The following is a 20,194-nucleotide window of genomic DNA, read 5'->3' as shown; positions in this document are numbered from 1 at the left end:
GCCAAAAGGGAAATCCTGTCTCGGCTTCGACGACATCTGTTTTGACCTAAGCGTTCGGAAAGAAAATCGAGTTTAAAGGGCAGGGGGTTAACGCGACACCAACCACTCTTATTCTTTCCTGGGAATTTTCTTGCGAGCGACACAAATAGTAAATTCGTGTAGACCACAACGTCATTGCTGAATGAACTCTGGTGAGTGATTGGCTCCTTGCCCCGGCCCGTCTGCGTGCACCCATTCCTTATCATAATCTTCACGCAGGTGGATTGCCGCAACTGAGTCTCGGTCTGATGCCAACAACATTGCTGACCATGTTCACCATCGAAGGTCCAGACAGTTCTTCAAACCATCGCCGCCGCATAATTCTTTACTCCTAGTTCGCACACCAATTACCAACTTCGGAATCGCTTCACGAAAATGCAACCACAAGATCAAAGATCTGGGTTGTACTCTTACTATCCTCAATCATACTCGATTAGCTCTCTGACTATGTCCAACGAGCCTCACCTTCCACCCCCCGAAGATAGTCCTAGTCTCTCTACATCTCGACAGAGCTACGACATGTCCTTCCCTCCCGATGGCCTCGAGTCTCAATCAATACCGACGCAAGTCGGTGAGTACAGAGTAGGTCTCGAAGGTGGTGAAGAATACGGTGGTCCCAGTGGGACAAGTAGGATTTCGGTCGGACAAGACGATGTATATCGGCAGGAAGCATTTGAAGAGGCAGGTGATGTCGGACGTCCCCCAACCTTGAGACGACGGATCACAGATGCGTCGAGCCCAACAGAATCGTTAGGGGAGGGTCTCATGGAGTCGAGGGATGATTCTGGGAGGGGTGATAGTCCGAAAAAGAAACCCAGAATCACTTTACCAAGAGGAAGAGCGTGTGTTCCATGTCGGTAAGCTCAATCAACTCTTACTTTTCTCATGATCACGAGCTGACGCATCCGACAAACGAATTATAGCGTCCGGAAACTGTACGTCGGCAAGGCAAATACCAGAGGTAATTGACAGTCCGCTGACCCGTGGTTCGCAAACAGAAAATGTTCGGGAGACAGACCTTGTCGGAACTGCGACAAAAATGGTACAGATTGTCGTTACGAAGAGCTGCAACGAAAAAAGCCTAAAACAGTGATGCTCGAGGAGCGAGTCAGTGAGTCATGATATGTCAACGTCGTAAGCACGTCTGATGCTGGATCAACAGCCGAGCTAGAGGCCCTTCTCAAGCTGCGACCCGGCCAGAACCTACCTCGAGGCAGCTACTCCGACCAAAGCGCGGTCGGCTACACCGAGCTTAGTACTCCCTCAGAGCACAGTATGAGCATAGAAGCGCGACTCAATTCGGCAGAATCACACCACACGCCCCCTTTCTTCGGCAATCAAGGTGGCCCAGGGCCACCGGTCGTCTCGCTACTCTCGTTTCGTGACATGCCACCCAACATGGCCGCTGTCAACACGGCTGTCGCGGATGTCCCACCGAATTCACATCTCGAAATGGCGCTCATACAGGTGGTCCTACCGTATAGCCCTCACCTTTTGATGCCGGTACATCCTGCTCGATTCCTCACCTTACTCGCGCTTCCACCGAACAACCCTAATCGGCCCCACCCCGCTTTCCTGTACATCCTCTTTTTCGAAGCGGTAAGAGTGCTGGAAAAACAAGTGCCTTTGCCCAACCTCCCTCCGCCACCACCTTCGCTATTCCCACCATCCTTCGATCCGCCTATCCCACCGCCCTGTCTGGCTCCGGATTACATCCTGTCTCAAGTCGGTGGTACTTCAGCTTCCCTCCTAGAACGTGCGAGGACCGAACTAGACGAAGGAATAAGGAACGTTGACCGACCGTTCGACCTTGCTCGAGCTGCGATTGGTATTGCTCGAGCCATGTACAGCCTAGGTCGTTTCATCGAAGGATGGAACATCCCTGTCATGAGACTCGTCACTAGCTGCGGTCTTCACCGTATCACCGGTGAATTTGTTCCACCAGCTGGGAGTTCAGTCTCTGGAACCGGCGGTCCAGAGTTGATGCCTCCTCAATACGCTCCTTCGTATCAATATCGACATCCTCACGTGCCTGTTCACATCTCACCTGGTCAACAGCCTTTTCCGATACTTCGGATGAAACCGGTCATCATCCCACCTGCGAGAGACGAGATAGAAGTTGCTGAAAGGGTAATGACTTTTTGGGCGGCGAAGAAGCAAGATTGGGAGTCTGGAATCGGTTGGGGCTGGTCAATGGGCCTGGCGGATGAGCAGGTGACCACGAAGTGGGCATGGGGCTGGGGTCAAGTGGAAGTGAGTACTCAAGTAGATAAGCTCGGTTTGCGAGGCGGAAAACTCACCCACACTCGATTGTTCACATTCTCGCAGGTCCGGCATCCGAATAGCCCTGCTCAGCAGTTCAGCATTTGTGATCTGTATGATCCCATGTCGCCAATGCACAGCTCGCCTGAAGCCGACACCACTTACGTGCTTGCTTTAAAAAGTGCTGCTCTGCTTCATCGTGCGAGCAGGTGAGTGATAGTCCCCTCCAGCCAACGAGAGTTTGATGCACAGCTGACCTGACATTTGCAGCCTTTTCGATCTCCCAATCTCTTCGATCCCAATCTCTCAACCGGACGGTCGCATTGAATCGATCTATCGTACTCCCCTTCCTGCCATCGAGTCCGTCGAGACCGCCTTGCGGCTATTCCGTGGGCGGATCCCACCACCCTTCGTTTATGGTCGTCAAGCTCCCAATCCTCCCGTTCCGGGACAGATGGGACCTATAGCCTACGATGGGTTTTCAGATCCATGGTGGATCACGCTGCATGCGAATATATACACAGCAGAGATGTTGATGTATAGGGAGATGGCGAATCATCGACCAGAGGCGTACGAGACTGCGGTCAGCCGTGCGAGGGCTCTTGTGGATCTATCGCAGAAAGTGCCTCTGGACGCTTGGGCCAATGTCGGTGAGTTCGAGGATTGGGTTTTCTTCTTTTCTTTGTAAGCAGACAGGTCATCGAGTCATGGTCACATGTCTCGCCCGTCCACATCACCTGTCACTATACTCATCGAACCGAGTTTGGAAGTGCATTGCTGATTCCTAATCGTGGTTACACGCACAGATATGCTCGTCGCTCTGGACTTGTCATTTGCATCCCGATTCCTATTCAAAGAGACCAATCGGTTGATGTCGATCGGCCAAACCCAGGCAGCAGGGTACGCTAGCGAAGAGGCCGAAATGCTCTGTGGGATCTTACGGGGTCCATATACGAGATGGCTACACATCGCTTCTCTGCATAGTTTGATCATTCAGAGAGTCAGAGAAGGATGGTCGGAGAAGGAAGGGGAGTACGAGAGGGTTTAGCCGGAGGCTGAGTCTCAGTGAGGAGGGGTGTCGAGGTGGGGTAGACATTTCGCCCGATGCGTCTTCACGGCATGGATGGCGGCAAGACGCAGAGGGGAGCCCTGCTCAGATGGACGAACACACAGATAGATACGTCTAGATGAGGCAGGAAGAGGCGTGATCATACAACTTGCATTGACGTAGAACCAGTATTAGTACATCATACATATCAGGAGGGACCATTACATACATGCATAGGCGGACTATATTGCAGTACATCATCATGCATACTAGGGAGGACCAAGATATACTGTAAATCCGCCTTGAAACGATTCGGATTTTTGTCTATCATTCAATGCAATGCATCCCTTTTGTTTTTTACCTTTCAGCAAAACCTATACAACGTTTCTTGAAACATGCAGTAAACCCTCTGTTTCTACTCTACTCTACTTGCGCCAGGCCATTCTATGCTTATGCTATGCTATGCTACGCCATGAATTTTTTCTCTTTTTTTCCCTATTTTTTTGGCCAAACCATGCTATGCTAAACAACGATCATCTCAGATCGTCACCTCGTAAATGGAACGAAGCCTTTTCTCTATCGGTGGCCATCAATCTCGCATATTCCAAGAACAATCTGTATGACAGGTACGTCCAATAAGCATTAAATCATGCGATATCCACACGACCGTAGTGGACCGCCCGATCGAGAACTCACCTGAACTGATATGCTATCATATCCTCTTTTCGCCAGTATTTACGACTCCACTCTTTTCCCGCCATGGCGATCTCTTTGGCCATAGCGTCATGCCCTCGGAAGAAGGAGAGGGCATCGTACAAGTCAGTCAGGTCCGCTTTGATAGGTATATAGTGGACCCCTGGACATGAGACACCAGTCAGTGCGTCGGACAAGAGTCCGTTTCGAATCCTCTGGGTGGACAGACTCACAAGGTTGTATTCTATCGGTGTACCTGAGGAAGAGTATTCGTCAATATGGACTTTCTTCCAACCACTTGACTCAGTCTTCATAGAGCAGTACAGTAGTCAGATGCCACTCACCATTCTGGAAAGATCGTGGACTTCAAAACGACAGAATTGGTCGACATCAATCGCTTGAATCTTGCACTCCAACCGTTCCCATCTGTAGGCACCGACAAATCAGCCCTCTTCGCTCTTCCACCGATCGACACGATTGTCCACTCACCTATGTCCAGGAGATATTTGTAATTGTTGCCCTCTTTCCAGTTTTTCCTTCCTCCAAATTTGTAATTCTGTTCCACAATCGCACAAACCTTCTTATCGCATTGTATCGCTTGGTCCACAAACGCGACATCCATCAAATCTGCATTGAGCTGAGCAAGAGGTGTATCTTTCGCCATGCCGACGGGGTCTGATGGGGAAGTGATGTCCAGCATCGGGATGTGTCCTGTCGTTTGAGCAGCGCGAGAGACGAGATTGATCCGCTGCGAAATGTCTGATAGGCGAAACGATGATCAGCATCCGCAGAAAGGTGAGATAGCCACTGTAGACCCACTCCAAGGAACCCCATCCTTGAAGTATATTCCCGTAGTCTTTCCTCTCCATAACATTCTGTCGTCAATCTTATCCTCCCACGCAGGATCGTTCCCCACATCCTCTGTCCAAGCTTCCATCGACACCTGACGTCAATAATAGCGATACTCAGCAACAGTGACAGACATTACATACGCACAGCGTCCAACTCACAGCGAGTACATCGGCATGTAACGTAGTCTTGCACATAGCCAAAACGGGGTAAATCTCCGTACTTGGTCCAGGTCCTTTCCCATGCCCAGATAGGAAACCGACGAGGTGAGTCAAGGTCGGATGTATGCAAGGGTCCATGGCGCTGTTTCAGGCAGTCGTTAGAAACATAGGCGCTGGCGCTGGCATTTCATAATGCCACTGCGGGCCATAGCGACACTCACGCCTTGTGGTCCCAGATGAAACTCTTGTCCGCTGCCCATAGATCATCCAATACTGGCAAGGTATCGGGATCATACGTTTCTCTCAATGGCTTGTGAGGGGCGCAAGCTGAAGCCCAGCCAAGGTGAGCCATGTCGGGCTGCGGAGGACCAGGTGTTTAGTAGTGACTCTGCGCCTGTTTGACACATCTTCGAAACCATTTTCCTCACGAAATGCGACACAGAGGACCGCTACTCACATCGTACTCGTCCTTGTTGAAGACTGGCAGATTTCAGGATCAGTAACGTACATCGGTTTTACCATATGCACACTCACATTCTCCTACAGCTGCGGCGTCCTCCAGTGCTCCTTTCTGCAAACGTGACTCGCGGATCAGCTCTGCCTTGACTATCTCCATTCACTCTCGCGACGTCGTCACTCACATATTCATGTCCGACGAATTGCCAGGGCACATCGTGACTGTAAAACACAACCTCCACCTCTTCCAACAGATCTTCGACATCTTGCAGTAATCCCAATTGCTCTTTCGCACGCTCACTAGCCACCCTCTTCCCTTCCTCGTTCAGACCCGTCTCGACAATCTTGAAGGTGCACTTGGAAGAGGGTCGTCTCATCTTGGCCTTGTTCGATCCAGGGCGGACTTTTGCATATCTCGTATGGGTTATGCCAGGGCAAGATATCGTGTACATTCCTGATTGAGTTGACGTGTGACGGAGAAGCTCATGAAATTGGGCGGGAGGGATAGCATAGAACGGTTCGAGGTCGTGGTGCTGCGGGGTAAACGAGGTCACAGATGAAGTTGATTCGTACAGATCAAAGAGAGCCGAGAGAAGAAGCTTGGTCAGCAAGGCCCGATTCTCGCGATCTCAGACAAGCCAGCTACATCCTCAGTCCACCGGATCAGAACTCACAATCTGATCATATTCATCCGGCAGCTCCACCCCGTTCTCCTCTGCATACTTCCAGAACCTATCGAACCCCTTTGGCGGCTTCCTCTCGTATCTTCTCCTGTACTCGTCCACAGCCTCCGCCAATGTCTTACTGCTTCTCGCCTTCTTCTTGGACCATGCTTCCTTCGCTTGCGAGATGAGAGAATAGATAGGATGAGGTGCGGAAGGGTTAGGGATGAGTAGGCCGTTAGATAGGTATGTGTGTTGTGGGGATGATTCCATGTTCATATCTGGTTGATCGTCATCATCGTCATCGTCCTTGTCTGCTCGATCGTATGAATCTCTGCGCTGGTCTCCATCTTCATCATCATCGTTGTCGTCGTCGTTATTGCCGAATATCCGACCTAGACCGAATGGAAGTTCCAACCCTCTCTCATCCTCATCCTCATCCGCATCAAACTGAAACTCGATCGCTCCCATTCTGCCTCGTCCCGATCCTGCGCCAACTCCACTTCCTGATCCTGACCCTGATCCGACACCGACGGCGATTCTCCTCTCCTGTTCTCTATCTCTCCTCAATTGTATCCTGGCTCTATCTCTACCGGTCCTCTCAGATTCATCATCACCTCCTTTCGTGAAGTGTCGAACAACGATATATGGTCCGAGAAGGAGGGTGAGGAGGATGAGGATGGATCGGAGAGATCGTTTTGGGATAGGTATTCGGGGCATCACCTGTTGGTTCGAAGAGGGCGGTAGAGAGATGCGAAGGGTGAGATCAAAGAGGAAGGAGAGAGAGAGAGAGAGAGGTTGAGGAGAGAACGAAGATGACTGCCGAGGAATACCCAATGAGACGAAGAAGGGACAAGGACTGAGGCGTGATGTTTGCCAAGATGTGCCGAGATGAGATGAGGAGTGTATCACGGACCGAGTGAGTGACAAAGAACGAGTTGACGAGTTGACGAGCAGATTGATGAGTTTGAATCGTAAATTACTATAGATAAGTTACTGGGATAGAGACCAGAGAATCGCACAAGTCTTCGTTTCATTTTCAGCACGTTCTCGTTCCTGACTATTTGATCACCAGTAGTAGTGAAACGCGTCCGGGGACAAGTTGTTTTACCGCGACGCAGACGGAGCATGATCAGAGCAGTGAGGGAGATGCATGTCGGGGTGGATAGATACGTGATTGGGTGGGTCCAGAGTATGCATTTACATGAGATCACTACTATATGCAACATCGATGGGATCATGTACAACAGCCACTACCATTACCACCAATTGCCCCCCCCCCCTTACATGATCACGCATCCACATCCCTTGCCATGCGTGTCATCCTCTTTTGATATCCCCTTCTGCTGTCTCTGCCTGGTCATCGATCCTTCATAGATTGCATCCGTGATCTGATGGGTTGTGCCGGGTACTTGTGGTGGTTGCGCTTGTCCTCGTGTCTGCGACATGTCCGAACGTTGTCCTGCGACTCCGTCCGATTGTTTCCCCAAAAATGATGGTTTCCTCCCCAATCCACTCTGAGACGAGGTCTTTTTCGAGATTGAGGGATTGCTCATGTTTTTCAGAGCGGCAGGTCGAGGATCGAACGAACTGAATGGTGAATGTGATGAAGGAACTGCGTGCTCCGCATTCGATAGAGTCGTAGTCTGTGCCATGGTGGTTCGAATGGGACCGAGCTCGATACCTTCGTTAGATCGCTGATATCGCATTTGAGATTGGGACGGTCGAGCATTTGAATGGAAAGGATTGTCTGGAGACGGTTCGAAGGTCGGTGAGAATGCCGTAGGTGTGGGACGGTTCGTTTGGAGATCGACGTGCGATAACCCGTTCGTGGTCTGCTTGAATTACAATTATGTCCTCAGTGAGAAATCCCCATGCAAAAGCATCCGAGCAGTCATTTGGACAGTCGCCATCCAGTCTGAGGCCGTGGTAGAGAGCAGGTATAGCACTCACGTTTCCCTCAGCAGTCTCGATCGGTCCTAGGATCTTGCCTCCCTTCCTTTTGACCCATCTGATCGGTGTTCCATCCCTATCCCATTCCACCGCCAAAAGATCCTCCTCATCCTCGATTCCTCTACTACCACCATTCCCCGCACCCTCTCCTATCCCCAATTTCTTCGCTACGGTCGGCAAGACGACTTCATCCCAATCCGCGCCTTTGGGAGGTGTATAACTGCTTTCGGGCGGGATGAAATGTGCTGCTACGCCCAATCGTGAGTTCGGTGTCCCGCCAGAACCGGTCCCTTGAGAGGAAGAGGTGGACGAGGCGAGGACGTTCATCGATGCTGATCGAGGCGTGAATGAGGACTTCGGGTTTGGTGGATTAGATCTTTGTTGTGTAGCACTACTTGATCGACCTTGTTTCGAGGACGAGGATCCACCGGCTCTACCGAGTTGATGTGACGAAGGATAACCCATACCCAGATTTGTACTTGATTTACCGTTGAGAGGTACAGAACCGCTTGTTGAAGGTCGTCCATTCCTTTTGATACCTAACCCAGATTTCGAACGAGCAATATCGGAACCACCAGAAGATCCCGATCCTCGTCTCTCATACCCCGGGCTACTACCCACCCCTGATCTCCCCTGTTCGCCATTCGTCGCTCTGGACTCCACCACTCGTTTTCTCTTCCCTTCTTCGTCGAAACTCGATCCTTCATTTCCTTCTTCATGATGTTGTCCTTCACCCCTATGAGCTATTCGTACAGCTTCGTCTGGAGCTAATCTGAAAGGAGGAAGTTCGTTCTTGATGAACCCTTCTTTGGACCGTCCACCCACGCCTAACCCTAAATCGGGACTATTCCGTCCTCTACCATTATCATTCCTCGTTCTGGTCTTTTGAACTCGACTCCCTCCGGACCCAGATGCTTCTGAAGGGTGACTATATGTCGATGGAAAGCCAGAGAGGGGGGTCGATAGTGGTGAGGTCGACGAAGATGCTAATGAACGACCACCACCACCTCTACTACCACCGCCTCTCAGTATAGGAATACCGGATGGATGAGAGGCGATCGGGAGCGGTGCGTGGGTGACCGACATCGAGGTGACCAATCTGGGATTCCGGTAGAGAGGTCGACTATCTATACGCGATGACTCGGGGCTTGTCGTGAAAGTGAACGAGGACGCTGAGAGGAAAAGGCGAGATCTATAAATACCAGGAGCAGAGGAAACGAGAGCTTTGTGGAGAGAAGGTCAAAGTGGTAGACGTCGATGGTAGGAACTGACTTTGCCTTGTTTGTTCCCACGGACGGCGAAGAGTTGTTGACCAGGTTGAGTCTAGTCGACTGTTCAATCACCAGCGGAACCGACAGGGAAACCGCTCAGAGTAGCACGACCCAAACCAGAACCGAGCCAACCTTCGATATTCCTCTCCTCTATGTAGCTGTCGATCGTTGTTGACGCGATCCTTTTATTGCGTCACGTTGCCCAACGAATTTGTTTGTGTCGACAGTGGCTGAAAGTCGGCCGGTGGATTGGTTGGATATGAATGTTGCTGATCCGTTCTTCTAGGTCCTGTTCCGCGCGAGGTGCCGCGAAAGCACTCAAACAATGATCGACGAGTTTCAAACTACGATGTCAAGCGAGAGGTGGATGAGTTGACGTGGAGTTCATTAGATTGAGTACATGTATGGGCATTTACAACAGACAGATGAAGAATAGGCCGATGCAGTTGAAGGAAGAGGGCTATGGTCGGAGCACAAAATGTAAACTAGAGTTGAATCAACAACAGCGGCGTCATCCAACCAATTCCCGCAGTCCACCATGTTTGCTGGTTCGTTCATAACTGCTAAAGTATTGCGGCAATGGAGGAAACAACAGGATATCACCAAGATCTCTCGATGCATCCTCTCATTCACAGTTAGTGCATGCAGCACGCTTACGCGTCAGAGTCCATTGATGTGCATTTCCATAGAACTGAGCTAAACTAGGAAAGAAAAGATCGTACGTGCGTTCACTCCTGGATTCGTCATGTGTGCCGTTGTGTCGTCGGTAAAAAGCGAGCGTGAGGTGTATTGAGGTAAGAAAAGGGGAGGTATCTAGGTACTGTATGAGAGGCCAAGGGGGATGTCATGTCCACTTGACAAAGGGATGCAAGAGAAAAGAAAGCAGGACATCGTGCCTGCCTAATGACTTGTCATGCTCCAGTTGTTAAGGGCAACATTGTTGACGCTATTGACTGCGGTGAATCCATTGCCCCATTGAGGTGTGAAGAGCACTTGCAAGCTGAACGAACCGCCCGCATCGACAGGAACAGTAAGCACTGTCACGCCGTCGTTAGGCTGATCCTGGTCGATAGCGGCGGTAGGTAAGGGAGGGTCGGAAGCCGATCGGGTGGGTTGAGCAGTGGCGAAAGCGGCTCCAGATGGACCTTGAACAATGGAAGCTACCAAAGTCTGACCGCCAAGCGTGAGAGTGGCAGTAGCGTCGTTGAGACTGACGGTAGCGTTGGTGTGCATTCGCCATTCAAAGTTGGGAACGGATTCAACATCATCTTGGAGAAGGATCTGTTGACGGCCATTCAGGAATCGAATTCCTCGCTGGACAGTGTAATTGTAAGCGGATGACATGTCGGTCCAGAAGTAAGCTGTGTCGTTGGTTCCAACGGTGAATGACGGAGCGGCACCTTGGGCGGTTCCAGAAGAATCGAAGTGGCCAACAGGAGCAGCATTGACGTTCTGGTTCTCGTTGTTGATCAAGACGGTGTTCTGACCCTCAGTCCTCTTTCGGTAGTACAACCAACGCTCAGAGTTTTGGGCCTCGGTGGAGAAGTAACCATCGGAGAGATACTGTGCGGAACCCAATTCACCAGCCCATCGCTGTCCCATAGCGTCGAGGACGAAATCTCCAATATCCAGGTCACCATGAGTCTGATGTCCGGTTAACTTGCTGGCCTTCATGGCCCAGTAGACACCATTGTTGTCGGTCCAGGTCGATCGGCCGGTAGCCCATTCACCGTTGGTATCATCGAAATGTCGGTCAAGAGGCAGTCCGTCCCACCAAGTACCGTCGGTAGCAGGGTCGTACCAAAGCATGCTCCAAGGCTCTGAAGCATCATAATGATCACGTTGGTACAAGGCGTATCGAGGCTCGTTGAAGATTTGACTCCAGAGCAGCAAGGAATTAGCGGTGGTGGAATACTTGTTCGGTCCGTGGTCGCCGTAGTTGAACAGACTGGTCATACCCTGGACGTAAATGTGGAAGAGCGAGGTGTAGTTCCAACCGGGGTTTGCCTGAGGCAAACCGCGATCGTCACCATAGGCGGATCTTAAGGCATTGACCATTTCAGCGGCACCAGTGGTACCGAAATACCAGTAGTTGGCCGTCTCCGCCCAGGTACCGTCAGTGTAGGCTGCCTGGAAACAGTTGTTCCACGCATCTGGAGTGGAAAGGTCGATGATTCGCTGCGCGATACCTGTCGGATCTCGATCGACAATGGCAATAGCGGCTTGTGTAAGACCACCGTTGATCACACAGTTCCAGTTACCGTTGACCTCACTACTGCCGATGTTTGTACCGGCCCACCAGTCGTAAGTTGAGTTGGAGCCAGTGAGACCGTTGAGACCATATTGGAGACCAAGGTTGATGATCGACCACATGAGAGCATCTCGCTGATCGTCTGTCCAGAAGTCGTAAAGCCAATCGTATCCGATGGCGAAACCAGCGCAGAATTCTCCGACGTCAAGGAAATGTTGAGGGTTCCAGCGTTCGTTGCCGTCTCCGAAGGGAACGCTGGAGTCATTACCAGCGGCAGCCTGTGAATTGGATCAGCAACAGCCACATCCGTGAGGAATGACAAGGAAGACTCACATTCAGCTCTCGCCAGACTCGGTCGGCGTATTTGGTCTCATTGGTGACCCGGTAGGCATAAGCCCAGTTCTTAACCTTCTCCTTGATCCTTCTCGAGGGGTCCAAGACGCCCGATCCAGCCAGGCCACCGTCAATGTCGTAAGGTGTGGGTTCGTCATTCAGTGTAGAGCTAGCGTTACCGACAATGGTTTGGTTCCAGTACTTGAAGTAAGGGTTGTTGGCGATCAAGCCACCGGTGGTCAAAGCCTGCCACTTGTACATGGGGAAAAGACGGGGGTTAGGTCGGATGCCAGCAGTAGAATTGGACGGCGGGCTAGGGTCCTCCGGCCAGGCGTCCAATCTCGAGGGATCGGAAACAACAGTGGGTGCAGAGTAACCGGCTGTGTTGGTCTACCGAACAGTCAGCACAGTGAATGACGGCTGGCGAGTGAAGACTCACTCCGGTGGCATATACGGGTAGCATGTAAGTATCAGTGGCCACAGCCAGATAAACTTCTCCATTGGCTCCCGTGTTAGTAGCAGCAGCAGTGTTAACATTTGACACTCCGCTGGGAACACCAGTGTTGGCAACGGCTCCTCCTGACGTCCTGTTGTTAGACGAGCTCGAGGAGTTGTTGTCGTTGTCACTGTGCTTCCTTGATCCCAGGACACCACCGAGTACAGCCGCTAAGATAATGACGATGAGGAGGAGGGGGATACCGATCCAGAGCCACTTGTTGCGCTTCTTCTTGGGTTGATAAGCCGCGGCACCGGTTCCATATGGACTGGAGGCTGCGTTCGGGTTGGAACCGGACATTGGATAAGCTTCGAGTTGAGAAGTCGAAGGGGGCATTTTTGTATATTATCAATAAGAATATCGATGGAAGGAACAACAATTGAGTCCAGCATGTGAAGGGCAGACGTTGGGCGACGGAAGAGTATTCCGTTGTCCGATTTGAGACAAAGGATGTAAAGAGACACAGGAGAGGAGGCAGGCCATCGTGAGAGTGAGTAATGGTTTTGAGGAAACGATGATAAAGGAATCGGCGGCGAATGGACGATGATGACGAGAGACACAAGAAAAAGCACAGCAAAATATCAGCATTCTGAATCGTTCCCGCTGCTATTTTTACGCCAAGCGTATGGTGGCAAGCGATTGTCCAAACGAAACGATACTCACTCTCGGCGCCACCACCTGACCGTCCATAACCACCATCATTGTAACCGCCTTGTGGCTCATCGCTGTAACCACCACCGCCGCCATTGTAGCCGCCGCCGCCGTTTCCATACGAGTTACCGTACGAGTTTCCGTACCCTCCCGATGGAGAGTCACTGTAAGGAGCTTGTTGATATCGAGACATCGCGTTCGAAGCGAAGCGATGTTAGTGATCGATGACAGGAGGAGAAAGATGGATTGTACGTTTGATCTATTGAATGCGAACTGAAACGAATAGAAAGAAGAGACGAGTCTTGAATCGCACTCGTCGTCGTTTAATGCCGATACCTGAAGGCGTATTCGTCGATCGTCTGAACAAACGATCCTCGCTGCGTCGAATCCCAACAAACGTCAGAGAGAATTGAAAGAGGAGAAGAGGGAACGAGAAAAGAGATGAAAACAAAGAGAGAGAGAGAGATCGCGAGATGGATTGACGTGGTCGGGTCAAATATGAATGGAATTGATGGAATTATATCACCCCAAGGTTAATTTAAGCAACAACGCGCGACATTTTCTGATCATCTCATTCATCTCTTCTCTCTCTCTATTCTCTACTGTCTCTCATCTTTGCGTGACAATCCCAACAGCTTTGACTCCTCCCGCTACGTACAGGAATTCAGGGAAAACTGTAAGTTATAACAAACTGTGTAAAGAAAGAAAAACTAAAAACAACGCGCACCGCCACGCTGTCATCTCAACGAACAAGAATAGTACCAGGATACAAATATGACGTGGCATTGTCCCTCACGGACTGCCTGCATCTAGGAAGCAATTGTATCCACCGGGGTTTTTTCGGCTCGGTCAATAAAGTGTCAGTCATCACCGTGTAGAATGATTGATGTGATGATGATGTTAAGGTGCTGATCTCCACCTGAATCTGAATCGTTAGTCCTCGATCATCTTCTTTTCAACAAAGATCATTCAGAGCTCCACACAGAGACTCATCGTCCTCATAGACTAATCAATCATCACCCTGATACCTGCTTGCGATGATGCCGCTATCCCCTGCAGTCCTGAGCAACATTGTAAGTTTTCTCCCTCCACCTTCAGACTCTACCAGACACATCTGCCGACTCGCCTATCTCCTTCCTTGCCATTCATGTAGGCAGGCTACATGTCCATATCATTATGGATCGTGGTCTACAGTCCTCAGATATGGGAGAATTACCAACTCCAATCCGGTGAAGGGTTATCGGTACCTTTCATCGTGCTATGGTTGTTGGGCGACATAACTAATCTCTTCGGAGGAGTTTTGGCGAAATTACTACCGACCATGATCATCTTGGCTGTCTACGTGAGTGCTTTCCCTCGAGCATCAACGTATAACGATTTGCGTTCTTCGCATGATGCCTTCCTGTTTCATGCGGACGCCTGTCTTACACCACGCAGTACACAATCTGCGACATCATCCTTCTCTTCCAAGTCTACTACTATCGTCGTCATCCTTCTCCTGCTGCTCGAACTCACCTCTCTTCAGACGATGAGACGACACCGCTCCTCCCTGAACCTCGTCAACCGAAACCTCTTCTCCCTCCCGCATTGGAGTACCCTCTCCTGCTCGCTTTCGTCCTCCTCTCAGGAGCTGGCGCCTGGTATCTCTCCGATCAAGGCGATGAGATCTCTATTCCGGAAAAACCAGAGCCGGCAGTCGAGCTTGAGTGGAAGAGTCAGTCATTAGGTTGGGCCAGTGCGTTGCTGTATCTGGGAAGCAGAGTGCCGCAGATCATCCACAATTAGTGAGTGATGGCTTTTCTGCGTCGTTGCACTTGTTCAGTGCAGACAATGCTGACACCGCATGTCATCATCAACAGCAAGACTAGATGTGCTGGATTATCACTTGCCATGTTCTTCTTCGCCATCTCAGGCAGTGAGTGATCCGACTGTGCTGTCGATACGACGCTGATCACTGCCTTAAACCCAGATATGACATACGTCCTCTCCATTCTTCTCACGTCCTTGAACCCTCGATACATCCTCGCCAACCTTCCTTGGCTCGCAGGATCGGGCCTCACGGTATTCCTGGACCTGTTCGTGCTCGCGCAATTCGCCGCGTTCAGCTTCCAGGATAGAAGGAAGGCCAGAGAGGGCAAGGTGTTTGCGGAGGAGGAAGCGACAGCGGCCGCCGATGAAGGGACGTGAGACGGGACAGTCAGCGAGGAGGATCTATGTGGTTGCGAAACCGTGCTAGATCTTTGCATACAGAGTAAGTGACAGTGCAGAAGTATAGATATGTGTATGTATTTGTATCTCCACATCGCTTTGGTCCAATGCGCTCGGCCGATAGAGAGAGGATTCATCGGGCCGAACGAGGTACGCCTGTGTCGCGGGGCTCCGGGCCACTGTCCGGTCGCGTTTGTTGAAAGACAATGACAAATAGCAACACCACGACTTTGCACACCTCGTTGGATAGTTGAACTTCAGCTCAACTTTCTCTCACACTCCTCGTCTGGTCGGACCAAACAAGCTCGATCAATGCGATAGCAGAACAGAGGAAGGATTGTCTCAAAAATGGCCAAAACGAAATCGCCCGCTGTTGTTCGACGAAAATCCATCAACGCTTTGCCCAACTTTCTTCCTTTCATCGTAACGTTCACCCATGTCCTTCTCTCTCCGTATACGAAAGTCGAAGAATCATTCACACTGCATGCAGCACATGATGTGCTAGCATACGGCTTCGGCAGAGATACGTTGTCCGGTGTGAGTATACTCATCCTTCAAGCGCCGCGCCCCGTCAGGCCCCTAGATTGTCGTGGTTCGGATATGGCAGCTGATGGATGTATCGGTCTGGTCACGATAGTGGGATCATATCACCTTCCCAGGAGCGGTCCCGAGATCGTTCCTTCCTCCGATAATACTGGGGCTCTTGAGCTACCCTTTCTCGGCTCTGGCTGTGGCCTTAGGGATCGTAAAGACCAAAATAGGAGTACAGATCTTGGGTAAGTCTGGATGATATATTTCACAATCGAATTTTGCTGAGACTGCTTCCAAATATTCAGTCCGCCTCACACTCGCTTCGATATTCTCGCATGCATTCAATCATCTTGCCAAAACCCTTCGGACGAGGTACGGCTCTTGCGTCCGAATATGGTTCACACTTCTCTCCTTGACCTCTTTCCATATCCCTTATTACGCGGGCAGAACACTCCCGAACTTCATGGCTTTACCAGGTGGTGTGTAGAGCGCGTGGCTCACTGTCATTTGGTCTTTGGGTTGTGGCTGACTCAGATTGAGCGATGTCTAGTCTTTTGGAGCATCTCACTGATACTACGATCAAAGTCATCTTCCAGTCCTGAGACCGTGACGATCAAGAGGTCACGGACTGCCATTGTCCTGCTCACCGCTCTCGTCACGATCGTCAGATTGGAGCTGGCGCTCTTCCTATTGCCCATCGCACTGAGCTTGGTGGTCAGTGGACGAATCAGCGTAAGACAAGCAGTGACTTGGGGTATGTTGGGTGGTTTCGGATCTCTTGGTAAGTGTATCCCGCTCGCTTCTTTCGATATCGCTTGAAATCTAATTCTACACAGCCATCTCATCGCCTATCGACCTGACTCTTTGGAGACCTACGATCCCTCATCCCTCCTTACCGACCTTCACCTCTCCTGCGCAGCTCCTCTGGCCCGAGCTCTCCGCGTTACATTTCAACTTGGTCCAAGGACAAGCAGATAATTGGGGTGTCATGTCGTGGCATTACTACTTCACCAATTCATTGCCCAAGCTCTTGATGGGGAGCGCTCCATTGATCGTCGCTGGGGCTGGTATCTGGGCGTTAGGCTTGGCCGGAGTGAGTATAGAACGGAAGAGTGAAAGGGTAGGAGAGGGTTATGGAGAGATCATGAAGATCTTTGGAGGAGCTTTGGTGGCATTGATAGGTGGAATGAGTGCGGTAGGTCACAAAGTGAGTGACGAAATCGGCTTCTACGTCTCCTACGAGCCATTGCGCAGCACGTCGGATCGACTGTACTGACCGTGACACCTGCGCAGGAATGGCGCTTCATCATCTACTCTACACCTATATTCAACATCCTCGCTGCCTTTACCGCTTCGTCCCTTTGGTCCTTCCCTTACTCAAAACTCCGCCCTTTGGTCCGTCTTGGTCTCGTTGGACTGGCAGCGATCAACGTCGCCGTAACCGGTGTCATGACTTTCTTGAGCATGAATAACTACCCTGGTGGAGAGGTCTGGACGGTCCTTGAGAGTCTACCTTTAGCTCAAAAACGCGAGGGTGAGCTTGCCCTGTCTTGCGAGACCGTTCCGGACCCCGGCTGATTCACTTCGATGAGCAAGTCACAATACACTTCCCGTCGTACCCGTTACAGACAGGGTCGACCCTCTTCACTTTCCTGCATCAGCAGCTCAATACAACCTCCCACCTCGGTCCGTTTTCTCCGTTCCCGGAGCAAAGACAGCCATATTGGATCTACTCCAAATCGGAGGACGAAATCATGAGTACACCTCAAGGAATATGGGCTAGCGGTGTCGATTATGTCGTGACGGAGGATTGGGAAGCTTTCTTAGGTTCAGATGCAACAGAGTCTGCGAGAGGCAGCTGGGAACAGGTGGGCGAGGTGAAAGGTTTGGATGGCGTGGGAAGAGGAGGAAGATTCGGCTTGGAGGTAAGGCGGGGTAGCAAATTGGCAGTTCTGGGTAGGAAGGAGAAGTCCGGCTGAGCTGCCCGGCATCGATGCATTAGCTCTTGGTCGTAGACGGAGCAGCAGATGAATGTCGAAATCGTGTATATATCAGCATTCACTTGATACGCTATCGACAGATCATCCTCAGTCCTTTGCTCGCATCAAACCCAAGCCCACACAACCTTATTGGCAAGCTATCAGATATTAACTCGATTTCATATCAAACGGATCTTTTCACCTCTTGACGAATCTACCCTTACCAATCTCCCAAGTGTGCGTTGTATTTGTACCACTTAACTCTCTGTGACTATGTTCCAGTTTACCAAGCTCACTCTCTCTCACAGTCCTGACGAAGGTTGTACCCAGTCCGTTCTGGCAGGCCGCTCTCAGAGACTTGGTGGCCAAGAGTTCCATCTGACTCTCCAACCACTCTTCGGTAGGATTCGGATCTTGACCGGATGGTTGACTGTGATGAGGGGAAAGCCCATCCGAATCCTTGAAGTTGTCCCTGATCCACTCCTTCGCCGCAATGGCGATACGGCCCGTCTGACCGACGACGAGATCGTCTTGATATGGTGAAGGCTGCTCGCCCCTACGACAATAAGCGGCAGATGTGACTCGGACTCGATCGAGCGTGTCTCGACCATCACCATTGATCATATGACTGAGAGAAGAGGGGATGATCGCGGTGAAGACCGATGGTCGATCATCGATACCTCGACGGACGTTCATGGCGATAGATCGATCCCATTCGGTGTATGATGCTTGAGGTTGTGACCACGGCTCGACAGGGTAGGCTGGCACTTGTGCTTGTGCTTGTGGTGTTTGCGGGTAGTGCGTGGAAGGTGCTTGACCGAAGGCGTTGCTCGTTGGCTGCGGGGTCGAACGTCGGTCGAATCGTGCGGCAAGCGTTCTCGGATCATAAGCACTATCATCGGTCCCGCTCAACCCTCTGACTTGCGGAGGTTGGAATGGTCCGTAAGCCCGGGGCATGGAAGTTGCAGGGCGCATGTACGGGTCCGGGTATCTTTGGGTATCCGCGTGAGTACCTGGAAACATGGTATTGGTGTTCTGTGACTGCATGGCGGGACCCGGACGAGAGGCACCAAAATAAGGCTGCGGGTAGCCTCCGCCATACGACGCTCCTTGAGTCCTGAAAGGCATCTCTGCCCTTGCCGGAGAACCAGGAGTCATGCTATGATGTCTGGTCGATCTGTATGGCACAGGCTGTGGTGGAATACTGTCTTCGTTCAGAACATCTGGCAACACAGTACTTGGAGGTGGTTGGACATATGCAGAGGCACCAACTGCATTTCGCCAATGAGGTCCCCTAAATCGGTTCGATGGATGGTTCGACCCGGAGTAATCCGGGGGTGAGACGGTGGGTAGCGCCGGTGACCTCATGGTGTGGTGACCACTCGGGTCTCGTATATTTGGGCCCGACGGTAGATCTGCCTCAACGTATGGGTCGACTGGTTCGTCGTCGTCCAAGTCGGAGACGAAAGAGGGAACGCTCTCTATGTACGGCTGTCTCGACCCTCGTCGCCGTCCCGTATTCTGTCCGCGGGATGAGTTGTCCATGTTGTCCTCTCTGTGTGTGTGAAGGTGTGCAGTTTGATTGGTCTGTGTCCCCAAGGAAATACAATTCTCGTACAGTACTAGGAAAAAAAAAACATTTGGGATTGACGGACGAATGGCGACCTCTTTGTATATCTGTACTATCTGCCGTCGGTCACTGAAATGCTTCTGGGACGCAAAGGATCGTCTCCTTTGGAACAACAACGGCTGAAGGGATCAGAAGCAGAGTGGAATGTGGCACATTCCAAAGTGTCAGTCGCGGGCGCCACACAAGACAGTAAGTTATATGAAACATTTCTACTCGTCAGTGAAGACAAGACGTAGCTTAACCTTCAGAGTATGCATGAACATCTGCATAGGTACATTACAAGTCCATTCAGTTGCCTCTTCGGTTTTAAAAGCCAGTCCAAGCATCAAAGAGGCCACTCCGACATCTCCACCTTTCATAGGAAGAGCGTCTACAGTAATCTGGCCAATTCGGAATGCCCTCCATCTCCTAACTTATCGAGCACTTTGTGGTGATCCCTCTCCAACCCCTCTTCGTCCGTCGAATCTGCAATGACAATGAACAAGTTACTTCTCCCATCTTTACTCTTCACGGTTTGGGCTTGGGAAAACTTACACAGTGTTTGCTGTAAGTTAAGACCAGTTTGCGGAGGAATGTACTGTAGCTCAGTCTGCCTGACCGACATGCAATCGTCCGAACGCGGACCACGATTGATGTATGCTGGCTAGACGTACGAGTAGGAAATGTGGACCATGTTTAAGTTAGTAGTAGAGCTCCGACAGGAAGAGGTCCCACTCTTCCT

General features: G+C 51.0%; 7 protein-coding genes across 7 annotated transcripts; 3 read left to right on the top strand and 4 right to left on the bottom strand.

The window, feature by feature from the left end:
- Positions 1-414: 414 nt before the first annotated feature.
- IAR55_001090 (uncharacterized protein) lies at positions 415-3,349 on the top strand (the record flags this gene model as incomplete). The annotated part of the gene is made up of 6 exons (XM_066944219.1): positions 415-896; positions 1,038-1,150; positions 1,202-2,292; positions 2,368-2,510; positions 2,572-2,951; positions 3,108-3,349. 6 exons carry the CDS (start codon positions 415-417, stop codon positions 3,347-3,349), a joined length of 2,451 nt encoding a protein of 816 aa, XP_066805420.1.
- A 533-nt stretch (positions 3,350-3,882) lies between these two features.
- Positions 3,883-6,890, bottom strand: IAR55_001089 (uncharacterized protein; the record flags this gene model as incomplete). The annotated part of the gene is made up of 12 exons (XM_066944218.1): positions 3,883-3,964; positions 4,046-4,205; positions 4,276-4,298; positions 4,387-4,468; positions 4,532-4,801; positions 4,862-4,985; positions 5,053-5,194; positions 5,274-5,410; positions 5,510-5,532; positions 5,587-5,623; positions 5,694-6,041; positions 6,183-6,890. 12 exons carry the CDS (start codon positions 6,888-6,890, stop codon positions 3,883-3,885), a joined length of 2,136 nt encoding a protein of 711 aa, XP_066805419.1.
- A 563-nt stretch (positions 6,891-7,453) lies between these two features.
- Positions 7,454-9,209, bottom strand: IAR55_001088 (uncharacterized protein; the record flags this gene model as incomplete). The annotated part of the gene is made up of 2 exons (XM_066944217.1): positions 7,454-8,005; positions 8,124-9,209. The coding sequence occupies 2 exons, from the start codon at positions 9,207-9,209 to the stop codon at positions 7,454-7,456; spliced, it is 1,638 nt and encodes a 545-aa protein (XP_066805418.1).
- Positions 9,210-10,294: 1,085 nt separating this feature from the next.
- On the bottom strand, positions 10,295-13,318 carry IAR55_001087 (uncharacterized protein; the record flags this gene model as incomplete). Its single annotated transcript, XM_066944216.1, has 4 exons — positions 10,295-11,923; positions 11,979-12,368; positions 12,418-12,782; positions 13,138-13,318. The coding sequence occupies 4 exons, from the start codon at positions 13,316-13,318 to the stop codon at positions 10,295-10,297; spliced, it is 2,565 nt and encodes an 854-aa protein (XP_066805417.1).
- Positions 13,319-14,162: 844 nt separating this feature from the next.
- On the top strand, positions 14,163-15,312 carry IAR55_001086 (uncharacterized protein; the record flags this gene model as incomplete). Its single annotated transcript, XM_066944215.1, has 5 exons — positions 14,163-14,198; positions 14,279-14,467; positions 14,563-14,909; positions 14,985-15,040; positions 15,095-15,312. The coding sequence occupies 5 exons, from the start codon at positions 14,163-14,165 to the stop codon at positions 15,310-15,312; spliced, it is 846 nt and encodes a 281-aa protein (XP_066805416.1).
- Positions 15,313-15,681: 369 nt separating this feature from the next.
- IAR55_001085 (uncharacterized protein) lies at positions 15,682-17,843 on the top strand (the record flags this gene model as incomplete). Its single annotated transcript, XM_066944214.1, has 7 exons — positions 15,682-15,870; positions 15,971-16,109; positions 16,170-16,343; positions 16,415-16,645; positions 16,701-17,071; positions 17,158-17,398; positions 17,461-17,843. 7 exons carry the CDS (start codon positions 15,682-15,684, stop codon positions 17,841-17,843), a joined length of 1,728 nt encoding a protein of 575 aa, XP_066805415.1.
- A 198-nt stretch (positions 17,844-18,041) lies between these two features.
- IAR55_001084 (uncharacterized protein) lies at positions 18,042-19,388 on the bottom strand (the record flags this gene model as incomplete). The annotated part of the gene is made up of 1 exon (XM_066944213.1): positions 18,042-19,388. The coding sequence occupies one exon, from the start codon at positions 19,386-19,388 to the stop codon at positions 18,042-18,044; it is 1,347 nt and encodes a 448-aa protein (XP_066805414.1).
- Positions 19,389-20,194: the final 806 nt, after the last annotated feature.

This window comes from Kwoniella newhampshirensis, chromosome 2, assembly GCF_039105145.1.
Source record: "Kwoniella newhampshirensis strain CBS 13917 chromosome 2, whole genome shotgun sequence".
Lineage (NCBI taxonomy): Eukaryota > Fungi > Basidiomycota > Tremellomycetes > Tremellales > Cryptococcaceae > Kwoniella > Kwoniella newhampshirensis.
Note: the sequence above shows the minus strand (reverse complement) of the source record. Positions and strands in the feature narration are given on the sequence as shown.